Source organism: Pezoporus occidentalis, unplaced genomic scaffold, assembly GCF_034315485.1.
Source record: "Pezoporus occidentalis ecotype Australia unplaced genomic scaffold, CSIRO_AGI_Poc_V1 ctg37, whole genome shotgun sequence".
Classification (NCBI taxonomy): domain Eukaryota; kingdom Metazoa; phylum Chordata; class Aves; order Psittaciformes; family Psittacidae; genus Pezoporus; species Pezoporus occidentalis.
The window spans coordinates 5,476,670-5,489,086 of NW_026915691.1; the positions used below are offsets into that span (position 1 = coordinate 5,476,670).

The 12,417-nt window shown below is 38.9% G+C and overlaps 1 protein-coding gene across 3 annotated transcripts in view; it reads left to right on the forward strand.

The window, feature by feature from the left end:
- Nucleotides 1–2,244: 2,244 nt before the first annotated feature.
- The window catches only part of TANGO2 (transport and golgi organization 2 homolog), a 36,314-nt gene continuing 26,141 nt past the window's right edge, over nt 2,245–12,417 (forward strand). Inside the window, exons 1-2 of one of the 3 annotated variants that reach the window (XM_062631502.1) lie at nt 2,245–2,266; nt 9,308–9,429. In XM_062631502.1, coding sequence (XP_062487486.1) covers nt 9,374–9,429 — 56 coding nt within the window. In that variant the 5' untranslated portion in view covers nt 2,245–2,266; nt 9,308–9,373. Of the gene's footprint in view, nt 2,267–3,400; nt 3,480–9,307; nt 9,430–12,417 lie in introns of those variants that run through there. The other 2 variants (XM_062631503.1, XM_062631500.1) reach the window with 2 other exon arrangements.

Here is a 12,417-nt window from a genome sequence, read left to right on the forward strand (position 1 = left end):
ATCACTGCCTACTTGGGATCAGCCTATTAGAGTTTGACAAACAAAGGGAGCTATACACAGATCTCCTAGGACAGGGTCTGAAAGGACAACAGTAACTGAGCTGTTTTAGGCAGAACAAAAGTAGACACAAGAAACAGAAGAGAGTCTGAATGGCTACCAAATCCAGTATTCACAAATACTTGCAATGGGCTGAGTTTTGTGAAGCTTCCTAAAAAAACAGTTTAAACTATTCTGAAATTATTGTAACTTTCCAGATCTATTAAGAAAAAAAGACAAAACTACCAAACACCAACTCCAACAAATAAACAAGTAAAAACTAACACCACTAAGTTTTAAGCCTATGGACAGTTCCCTTTTCTTCTCCCCATGAATGTAACTCCTACTAAAGGTAAGCAGACCTATCATCTGAAGATTTTTAATGGGTATCAAGCATAGAAGCTAAGTAATTTTTGGTCACAGTGATGAGTCTATACTTTGAGAAACAGAGTGACACCAAAGAAAATTAAATTATATTTAATGTGCATGCATTTTACCAATTTTAATGTAATGGGGGTTTAAAAATTTGTATAATTTTGTCTACTTATAGGTTCATAGAATCGCTTAGGTTGGAAAAGACTTGAGTCCAGCTGTTAACCCAGCACTGCCAAGTCCATCACTAAACCATGTCCCTAAATGCCACATGTCCACATCTTTTAAATACCTCCAGGGATGGATATGTACTACTTCCCCAGGCAGCCTGTTCTAATGCTTGACAATCCTTTTGATAAATAATTTTTTTTTGTTATATCCAATATAAACCTCTCCTGGCACAACTTAGTGCCATTTGCTATCATCCAATTGCTTGTTACTGTTTTAAGTAACTCCATACCTGAAAACATATTTTAGGTTTATTTGTATGAAGGTTGAGATATATATATATATATAATAACAATCTATAACTGTGTTTCAAAAGCAATAGTACAAAGAATGATGATAATACACTCACCCAGCAATTTTCATCAGTAGATCTCAGAAGACCTTGCGAAGGTCAATGCTACAAGCCCATTGCTGATGTTGGAGAAAGAAAGTATTGAGATGAACTTGCTCAATGTCAGATGCCAGGCCAGTTATAAAGCTAACAACTGATACCAGGTTTTCTGCATGCAGGATGAAAGGTTTAGCCTCCCATGCCACATTACATGCTCATATACGTCTAGGAGTTCTTTTTCTTAAGTGTTCCATATCTTGTGTGTATTGAGTGTTAGAAGAGCAATCAAAAATTTTCTGGTCTTCTCTTATAGGCTTCAGCATTAAATGTTGTTAATTTGCAGGCTCCACTGAAGTCCTCTATTGGCACCTGTGAAAAAAGTCAGAAATAAAGTTTGAAATCTTGTTTTAAATACCCACAGGTAAGTTCGTATTTCACCATGAAAGGACATAAAGGCGGCACAGATCCAATCCCAGCCTACATCTGCTGATCTAAGTACAATTACGAAATATTTAATTCTGGTCATGGTGTGCTTAATAACCGAGAGCAAATTTGACTTTGTCAACTTGTGTTTTCCTCAATGCTCAGGAAAGCTGTCCTGGCCTGAATTCATGCCATTGCAAGCTCAGGGCTCAGTGACTTTGGCCTTTCTGGAAGTGGAGCCTCTCCTGAAGGTAACACATCCCACACAGTGAGCTGATTCCAGAAGTATGTAGCTACACCCGAACTCCCTGTCAACAACCCAGTCCCAGCTGTATCAGCCCTCAGAGCTATGAGCCTTTGAAGCTCAGACCAGGCCTTTGATGTTATTATTTCATACCTTGAAACAAAATACACTGGAAACAGGCTGAGGCAGCTGAGATGCAGCTCATGTACTATCCAATACCAGGGTCTTATCCAATCCACCGTTACGGACATGGATGAACTGACATGTAGCGGCTGTGTCGAAGGTGACGTGCCTCCAGCACCCGGTACCGCCCCTGGTTACACCGCAGGGTCAGCTCTCCTCACGCCGTGCCGGCAGCGCCTCAGGTCCAGCCGCGGAGCGGGAACCCACGGCCCCTCATGGCGCCCCGCCCAGCCCGGGCCAGTGGGGGGGAAATGGAGAGGGCGGTGCTCACCAGGCACCTGTGTGAAGACAGCCAATAGCAGCTTCGGGAGGAGAGGCGGGAGATCCGCCCCCCAATAGAGCGCCAAAGGGTGGGCGGGGCGGGTCGCCAGAAGCCAATAGGGGCGGGCGTTGTTTTGAACCCCTCCCGGAAGCAGTGGGGATGTGGTGGCGTCTGTGGTGTGCGCTAGGTGAGTGTGGCTGTTCCCTCTGAGGGGGCGCGGGGCAGGACTGCACTGCACTGCACTGCACTGCACTGCACTGCACTGCACTGCACTGCACTGCACTGCACTGCACTGCACTGCACTGCACTGCACTGCACTGCACTGCACTGCACTGCACTGCACTGCACTGCACTGCACTGCACTGCACTGCACTGCACTGCCATGGCGGAGACACCTCGGGTGCGGGCTCCGGAACACCCTGGGGTCGCTTCATGAGAGGGGAGAACCCTCGCTCGCGGCGCTGCCTGGCGGGGAGCGAACGGGCTCATGAGAGATTGTGTGTGCCGCCTCCCCGCCCCGCGCCACGGCCCCGGCGGCGGTGGCCCCTTCCCCTCACAGGCCGTGGCGCGAAGGAGAACTCTGCACCGAGCACCTTCATCTCGGGGAACTTTTGACCTAAATTTATCCAATAACAGCTATTAGAGCACGTTAAAGCGCCACGCAACGCTTGTTTCCTTATGGTTATGTGATGGCATTTTGGTTTTGTGCTGGTGGTGGGTAGTTGGAACTTGCCATATAAAAGAATCCGATAAAGTAATCGTTTTAACATACGGTGAGCTTTTGATGCCAGTTTGGCAAGAAAAAGTCACAGAAAGGTACTAAAAATTACTGATGTTTCAGTTTGTAGGTATTGAAAACACTGGGGGGACGGGTGTTGGTGTTGAGAGACCTATTTTGTGATTGTATGAGGCTAACAGAGCACAGACTGCTCTGAGGTACCTGATTACGAGCTCACTCTCCATTGTGTATCGTGCTGGTTTTAAAAGTGAAAATGTTACATATACTCGACTTTTGTTTTTCTTTTTCAGTTAAATTCAGTAACTTCTTGAGGGGGCTTGAGTTGTTTTCAGACTTCCTACAGTTCTTAGCAATGTGTTGCAGTCTTAACTGCATTTATCCTGGCTGTGGTAGTGGTTCAAGTGTCTCGGCTCTAGCTGAAGCCAACTTACTATTGATTTTAGTTATAAATATTCAGTTAATATTGTAAATTAAGTGGCTAAAGAGCGGGCTAGTATTTTTCTCTGTAATAGTTTTGGTGTGCTTGGCAATGCTTCAGTTATGTGCTTCTCTTTGTTAACTGCTTACTCTTATTCCATATTCAGTAATAAGATGCCTGCCATCATAGCAGCCATCTACTTGAAAATGGAAACAAGCAGATGTAAACCACTCCTGCAGTAAAGTTGGTAGGCTTAGACCAGCTCAATTCTGATAGCAAGCAGTCAAATTAATGTTATCATAGAGTCTTTAGGGTTGGAAGGGACCTCTGGAGGTCATCCAGTCCAACCCTCTGCTAAGGCAGGGCCAGCTAGAGCAGGTTAAACAGGAATGTGTCCAGGTGGATTTTGAACATCTCCAGAGAGGGAGACTCCACAACCTCCCTGGGCAGCCTGTTCCAGTGCTCTCCCACCCTCAAATTATAGAAGTTCTTCCTCACGTTGAGGTAAAACTTGTGTTTTAGTTTATGGCCATTGGCCCTTGTCCTGTTGCTGAGCACCACTGAAGAGTCTGGTCCCATCATCTTGGCACCTGCCTTTGAGATATTTTATGTGCATTATTGAGATCCCCTCTCAGTCTTCTCTTTTCTAGACTAAACAGGCCCAGCTCCTGCAATCTCTCCTCATAAAAGAGATGCTCTAAAACCCTGACCATATTTGTGGCCCTAAACATGCATTACGGGCATTTTTATTTTTAAAGAGCACATAAAAATTACAATTAAATAAATAACAGCAGAACTAACAAAACTCTGTTGTCCTTGCCCTGTGTCTCCCAGAAGGGTTCTTTGAACTCAAAGCAGTGAGTTTTGAAGCTTTTCTCATATTGCGGTGTTCATTTTGAATCTTCTTCTTTTAAAGAAATGAATGTGTGTTTTCTTAAGTGAGGATACTTGCAAGACTTGCTTCATCTACTTAACTGCTGTGTATTTTTGTTTGTGTATTTTTTCTTCTTGGTCCCTTCCTTCCCCCAGATTTGTAGGATGTCTGTCACCCTATGGCTCCTCTAAGTTTTATTCAGGGTGGCGAGTAAGGTCAGAGTTACTGTAGATGCAGTAGAAAAAGTGGGAATAAAATCTGGTTTACAAAAGTGATGATTGCAGTCCTCATGTCACAGGAAGTTAAGCTTAAGAATACGAGACCAGCTGTACCGGGTCAGGTCAAAGGTTCATACAGACTGGTATTTTTTCTTTGTGAGATTATAGAAGAGTATCTTTAGGGAAGAGCATAAGAAAAGAGCAAGTATAAGTGATTCTTTCATTAGTATTTCCTCCAACTACTTGTAACATAGACTTTCCGTGAAAAAGAAATGGAAAATGGAGTTTCTTGCACCAGAAAAGGATTCCTAGCTGATTTCTCACTGAAGAAAACCTAAAAAATTGTGAATGCTAAAAATAACAGGCTTTGCCTGAAAAGAGGAAGAAGTCTAGCAAAAGGCTTGGGGTCTGTGGATCTGTGGCAGAGGAGGAGCTAGAGCTCTTGAAAAACTGGAGGAAAGGCTGTTCTGCTCATCTTTTGCAAATGTTTTTAAAGTATGGTGTTGTGAAAGTTGATGTTTACCAGCCTTCATTTCTCCTGGGAGCTGTATAGTGGACATAATCTTGTAAGAAGCCAGAGACAGAAATTAAGGAGCTGAAAACAAAATTAGTTCATTGTACTTGGGAATGGCGAGAACTTTCATAAGTTCTCTACTCTGTCTCTTGCGATGAAGAATGAGTCTTCCCTTTGGCAGGGTTGCAAACTGTAGGTTAGTTATAAATTGTCTTTGTATGGAGCAGCCTGAAAGGCATTAGATTATGGATCCATCTATTGCATCTCATCTTTAATGATACACAGGAGCATATGCTACCCAAGGGAAGTGCAAAAACAGATCAGTAGAATGTTTTGAAAATGCACCTGTGAAGCACTTTTCTGTGTGTGGGTAGAAAGTAGTTTACTTCTAAATACTAATCAAGTGTCTCTTATTTTCCATAATTTTAAGGTTCAGCACAAAAAAATCCCTCATTCCACTGCTGAAAGAAAATGCATCCAATTTCATTCTTTTATGGGCATTTGGGGAGTCTAATGCCCGATTTCCTTTGGACAAATTCAAAAGAAGCATTAAAATAGTTTTAGACTCTGCTGGTCACAAGTTATTGTTGTGGTACATAAAAGTATCAGAATTCAGTGACTAATGATCTTTAGCTGTCTCTTAGACTGCACCTAAACAACAGTTTTGGATCAGTTGAGAAGCAATTGAGATCACTGTGGTAACTGACAGATGTTATTTATGGTGCTTCATTTGTGAAAACAAAATACATAACAAATGGCTTCATTTTTCAAAGGCTGCTACTGGGAGTTCTTAAGGGTAAAATGGTTTTATGCCAAATTGTGAACTGATTGCTTCTAATCAACCAAATGATGGTAGAACCCTATGAAAAGAACATACACAATCTATCATGTTTTAGTCTCTTGATAGGCCTTCTAAACGCTACCTTATGCTGGCATGTATCCACACAGGCTTTTAACAGATCCTTAAAACAAATGAAACAACACACTGTACTGTCTAATAGAGCACAGTAGCACGGAATAAGAGTGTTAGTTACTTTAATGTCACTTCCAAATCAGCAGTGCCATTTGGAGCAGAACACTTAATTACAAGATGTTTGTAATTCTTGTCAAGCCGGTTTGTGTGTATCAGATGTAAGTTAGACAGCAAGCTAGACACATATTACAGAAATAAGAAATCGTTGCTATCATGTCATCCTTGATAAGTTTTGTCAATTGACTAGGAATAATCAAACTAGATTTTATGAAAACTCACTATCCAGAGAGCAGTAGGTCTTCACTGTCTACAACTTGGAGAGGATTCCCCGCATGCAGACACTGCAGATTTTGTCACGTTGCAGCATGCATATTCTGGCTTGTATTCAGAAAAGAAAACTAGAAGGCATGTGTTGTGCCACAACTTAGCCTTTTTTATTTGATTTTTTTTGTGTTTTTTTTTTAAGCTAAGCTGCCTCCTGTGTCGCTTGGGATACTTCTGAAGACATGTTTTCTGCTGAACTGGAGCTAGAAAGTCAGCTTTTGATCAAGCTTTAGACTTGTAGGATTGAGTTGCAAGTGTGGAAGCCAGTGCTGACCTAATGTGTTTCATCTCCTCTTCTTGATCTGCAGAGACTCCAGCTGAATGATGAGAGAGCCGAGTTGAGCACATCTGCTTTGCACAGTGTGCTTGTCTCATACCCTAGTTGCAGCACCCTCTTTTATCTGAATATGAGCTTGAAAGAATTATACCTGTATAAAGACTTTTTAATGAAATGTTTATTTGCTTATCATGTCTATGACACCCTCTTTTCATTTGTTTCCCTTTTAATGTTTGTTAATTGTCTTAAGTTTCAGAATATCTAAATTTGAGTATGACTTCTGATATGTTTTTATTTAAGAACTTGAAGGCTAACATCCAGCCCTGGGCATAAAAACACAACATGTCTAGCAAATATAATGTCAGCTTTGTTTGAAGAAGGTACCAAAATATATATGTTGTCTCCTTTGCCAATGAAGTATTGCTGCTATTTTAAGGAGTAGCTCTGGTTTAGGTTGCTTAAACACTTCTGTCTTGAATGAGAAAAAAAAACCAATATTGGACTGTTTATATAAGACCTATAAACATGCTTATTTTGAGGCCGGCAGGTGAAGTCCAAGATAAATAGTACTGTTTTAATATTTGTAGTTCCTAAGAGCACAACTTCACTGTAAAGACATCAAGCAGGGTTGTTGGGGTGACAAAAATATACTTCTGTCAAAGCAGTGTAACTTAATAACAACGCAGACGGATTCCAGAAAGGCATCTAAGTATTGAAAATATTTGTATGTCTTAATAATTGAGGCAAGTATTGCCAATTTATTCTGCTGCCAAAAGATTTTTTTTCCAGGCTGCTGTTTTCTGACTGGCAGTTTTTATGTGGGCTGTATGCTGACCAGTAACTTTGCACAAATAGCTGGACTGAACTTATTATTTGAAAGGAACTTGATAAATGAGCTAATGGAGCCTGAAATCCATTCATTAAAGTAGTAGTCTTGTGAGTGATTAATTGGCAACAGTATTTTTTATTGAGTAATCCATTTAATTATCTGGCAGGACACCTAATGAATACTGGGAGTCCTGTCTCCTCAGTCAGCAAGAGTAGTCAGTGATGGTTGCCCACTGAAATGTTGTTGTTTTATATCTCTGCTTTCGCTACGTGTGCTTCTTTGCACTTTGTCAAACAAATCCCAAAATTTAAGGATTACCCACCATATTCATGCTGATGCTGCAAATGGGTACCTCTCAACTGTAGATTTGAAGGGGGACTTCTTCTGAGCTGAGAGTGTTTTTTCTGAAATAGTTTTATGGCTCACACTGAGGAAAAGGTGAAAAGAATGAATTTATATTTCTGTCTTTGTGAAAGACGGACCAGTGAACAACAGTGTATGGTATTCTTGTGGTGTATTTCTTGCTCCATGAACGGCTCTGTTCATTAAATAAAATGTTCATTAAATAAAATACATTTTATTGTATTTTATGGTCATAAGGTCATTTCTGGAGGACAGATGGTAACATATCCTTGATAGTAGAAGTTGTAGCCCTTTACCTTCCAAAGGACATGCTAAGTTGTAATTATAATGGAACTACTTATTAACTCAAATTGTAAGTCACGGTCTTATTTTTATGAGTTCCTCAATCTATTTTTATTTTTTTTAATGGCATTTTGTTGCATGTCTTAAAGACAAATAAAAACACCTTGAGATCATCCACCTTTTATTTTAGCAAACAATCTGTCCGTTTTTTTGCTGGCTTCCAAGGAAGATTTTGCAACATGGATAGGATCAGTTTTGTGCTTCTGCTTCTTTTGTAAAGACTTTCCCAGTACTAATTCAGATCCTTTTGGCATTGTCAATGTGCCTGTCATCAGTTAATTAAGAAAAAAAATCATCTGCATAAATGCTGCACTTGTAGCTCTGCTTTTGGTTATAGGATCTGTAGTGTAGATCATCCATTTCCTGATATCCCTTAAGGTAAATTATGTGGAAATTAAGGAGCAGGAGAGACACTTTTTACATATGTGAAAGTATGGTTAAAAATTTTACTTTTGTGCACAAGTTTCTTCAGTCACTGGCATGCTCAGATGGCCTTAAGAGTTGTGGTGTTGAATTCTGCCTGTCCTCCTCACCTCTTTGCGTACCTTGAAAGCTCTTGCATGGAAAAAGCTCTTAGTAGCAATAAAACAGTTATGTGTGGTTTGTTGGTAGCGTTCTGATGATTGTTTTAGCAGCCACAAGAAGTAAAGATCAGGCTGCATTTATATTACCAGAAAAAAAAAAAACATTTGAGCAACACAAAATATTTGAAAGCTGGTCTATGGTTTTGAAATAGAAAGAACATTTGTCATGCCATCTGAGCATGGCCAGAATTTTAAACATACCACAAGTGCTGGAAACTATTCATCAGATGTATGCTCTGGTCCAGTATATTTTTGTTTATACCTGATGGTAAACAATAATGCTTTCTTCTCCTGGACTTCAGTAACAGCTTGGCCTGAAGTATACTTCATTTATAGGTTTGAGAGTGTCTTTGATCAGGCTTTTTCCAGATTCTGCAACAGTTTGGGTCTTATTTTCTCCTTTATTCTAAAAGAAGCATTTAGTCTTACTGAAGACAGGGGAAAAAGGTAGTGGTACTTTCCTGATGAGCAGAAAATTATATAATAGTCCTTTTTTTTCATGTATTGGTAGCACTCTAGACTGACAGTGTTTTCCCTGGTGCTTGTTTCTTTCCTAAGAATCTGAATTAGCCAAGCATAACTTTGAGACAACTACTATAAGAATTTTGGTAGTAAAGCATTCATTGAAATAAATCTAATTTGGAAGTCCTGCTGTATTTATTTTTTTTTTATTGCGGGCTATTAGAGAGCACATTGCAATCTTTAAGCTTCAGCCTACAAGCAAGGTTTTATATGATGTGTAGTATAATAGATAATCTTTATTTTCTTTGTAGGCTATTGCAGAATGACCTTGCATTAAGCGTTTGTGGAAGAAGCAAGATTTAAACATCAATCTCTCAATGTGCATACTTCTATTCAAATTTGACCCCCGACCAGTTTCAAAAAATGCATACAGGTAACAATGGTTATGGTTAAAACAGAATTGTTTCTATTTTTTTTTTTTAATTTATTTTTGTAGCCAAAGTTTGGATTACAAACGCAAGTCAGTATATGTGTTCAGTTATGCTTTTGTGATGTTTAACTTCATGACTTTCTCCATTGGAGGACTTCCTATAACCTTTTGAGAACCCTTTGTTTTTAGACTGTGTCAGAAGACTTGGGCTTTGCACTCATGGACGTGTCAGACGTGATGGTGATCTATAATGTCATGTAGGATAGATCCCTTAAGTATTGTAATCCAGAGTCTGAAAGTCTGGCTTTTTACTTTATCATTTAAACCAAGGGGAATCATGTGTTTGGGGCATCACAGCTGTAGCTGTACCCTTCTCTGTAGTAGGGCAGATGTGTTTACGACTTTCAGTTTGAAACCAGCAATTTGAATTTATCCAATTTGAATTTGGAAGTAATGGTCAGGCAGTAGAGCAGAAGTATTGCATTTATTAACCACTTTGTATTATTTTGTCCTCTCTTAATTTGTGGTGGTCAATCTTGTGAGCCAAGAGACAGTACACTATGACACACATGGTCTAGTGTGAGGTGTCCCTCCCCATGGCAGAGAGGTTGAAACTAGGTGATCTTAAGGTCCTTTCCAACCCAAACCATGCTATGATTCCCCCTCCTCCAAATCTGCTTACAACTAAAATTTTATGTTGAAATTTTATTTCAGTAAAATTAATTAAAATTTTAGGTAATTAACTAATAGTCATGTGTATGAAACATTTAGCCAAAAGCTTAAAACAAAAATAAGCATCCATGCTTCTAGGTGAGTTTTACTGGATGTGTTCATATAATACAGTGAGTTTCCCAAACTAATTAAAGTGCCTGTAATAATTTTTTCTCATTACAGTCCTCAATTTTGAAAGTTCATATCCAACATCAGTATCTTTGAGTACATGTAATATCACTTAAGGCCAGTAAGAAGACTGTAGCATTCTACTGCTTTCTGTATTTATGCATACTGTATAGGTTCCATGTTGCTTTGTGGGAAATAAGTATTGGCATTCATCCAGAAACTGTCAGAGTCAGTATGTGCAGGAGATCATTGTGCTTTTCATTGACTTGTTTTTCTACCCTTTTGCATTGAAAAGCAGATGCCATTCTATAGAAAGAAAAGAAATGAGAACCAAAACTTCAGTTGTCCATGGAGTGCATTCCTTTCTGTATCTGGAATCTTGTTTAAAAAGGTTTTATTTATGATGTGACTGGTGCTGAATTAATATATCCATTTATTTGGTCTGACTTACTTTCTGTTGCTAGTTAGCAAAAGACAGATTCATCAGTTTGATGCCTCTTGGGATGATACTTTGTATGTAAACTGTAGTTGTTTGCCAAGTGAACTTTCTGCCATGATCAGTATTCAGAAGTAAAACTTACAGTAGTTTGCTTGCTATGAAAAATTGCATAAAGATTGAAATTATTGATTTATAGCAGAAAAGAACCTGTTATCAGTGGCAAAACAGGAGAATACTTTTGAGATATTTTGACTGAAATTCGGGAATATTTAACTATATTTAACATTCTCAATACCCTCTAAGTTATGTCTTGCTCTATACCTCAGAGGCAAATTAACTCTGAGCTATCTGTTTTGGTGGTAAGTGCCAGGCCATAGTGTTTTAGTGTCCGATTTTAATATCAGATGTGTAACTTTAGTTTGCTTTTTTTTCATTAACATACCATAACTAAATCTTTCTGCTTTTCTTTATTCAAAAGTTCTTTCTTAAATTGTTCCTAAGGCTTTTTCACCCTCGTCTCTGCTTTCTGAAGGACATTGGTTTGAATATCAGTTTGGAATAGCACCCAGCTTTCCTAATTCTGTGAACAATATTACAGCCATTAGACTAATTTAGACCTGTTTATAATAGTCTCTTGCTAAGTATAATTTTTCCTGACAACTCGTGTGTTGCATTGTGCTATAGCTCTGTTTATTTCACTGTTTGGTCCTGGAACAGTTTTCCAAAACAAAAGGGCATTCCTGTACCTGCAGGCATACCAGTTTGTCTGTTCACATTAAAACAGGCATCTACAACTACTTTTCTTCCTTTCTTCTACTTTGCATCTCTAACGAAAAGAAAGTGTCTAAAATAGACATTAAAAGTTTGAAAGACAAACTGCGTATCATTTGTCATTTTCTTGTAGCCAGTAAACTTTCTCAAGCTAAGACATGCTCTCCATAGCACTTAAGAGAATTTTTCATCCAGGTAGACTTTGAGTTCTAGAACAGTACATTGGCCAATTTCCATAAGCACCTAATTAAGCAAAAAGCTTAGAGTTCACCTTTGTGATACGCTAATGAATCTGTTTTCCTGTACCCTTGCAACTTGCTCCTTTTTCCTCTGTCTTCTCTCTACAGGCCTATTTGTAGTAAAGTTTAGTGCGGTGTAACAGGCACTTTATTGTAGCCTGTTATTATTGTCAAAGGTAACAAGCTGCCTTTACATCTTTGTGAACTATACTGTGTGCTCCTTACAAATAAATACATATTTCAAGCTTCAAAGCTATAATCAGAGTCTCTTTTATGGAACTGAATTACATTGTAGGAAATTGCTTTAATGGAATGATTTTTTATGTTTTCATCTCTGCCTCAACATTAAAATAAATCCTAATACGTAAATCCTAATGCAGTTGAATTATTTTAGTTATAAAAATAGCTCAATAGGCTTTTTGCAATTTATTAGAAGATGAGGGTCACTTAATATTGCTCTCTTACAGTGTGATTATGTTTCATAAAAGACAAAATGAAGCTATTTTGATTACAGCTGTCCTGTATATGAGCTTTGTGCTGAACTTAGGAGCCTGTGTATTAAACTTGAGATGCAGAATATTCAGTCACATCAGAAAAACTTCGCTTATTTTTGGTATTTAGATAGTATAAACAAACTGTGGTTTCCTGTTGAGAATTATTGAAGGCAAAATGTAATTGGAGCCTCAGGAAATGAGAAATGTA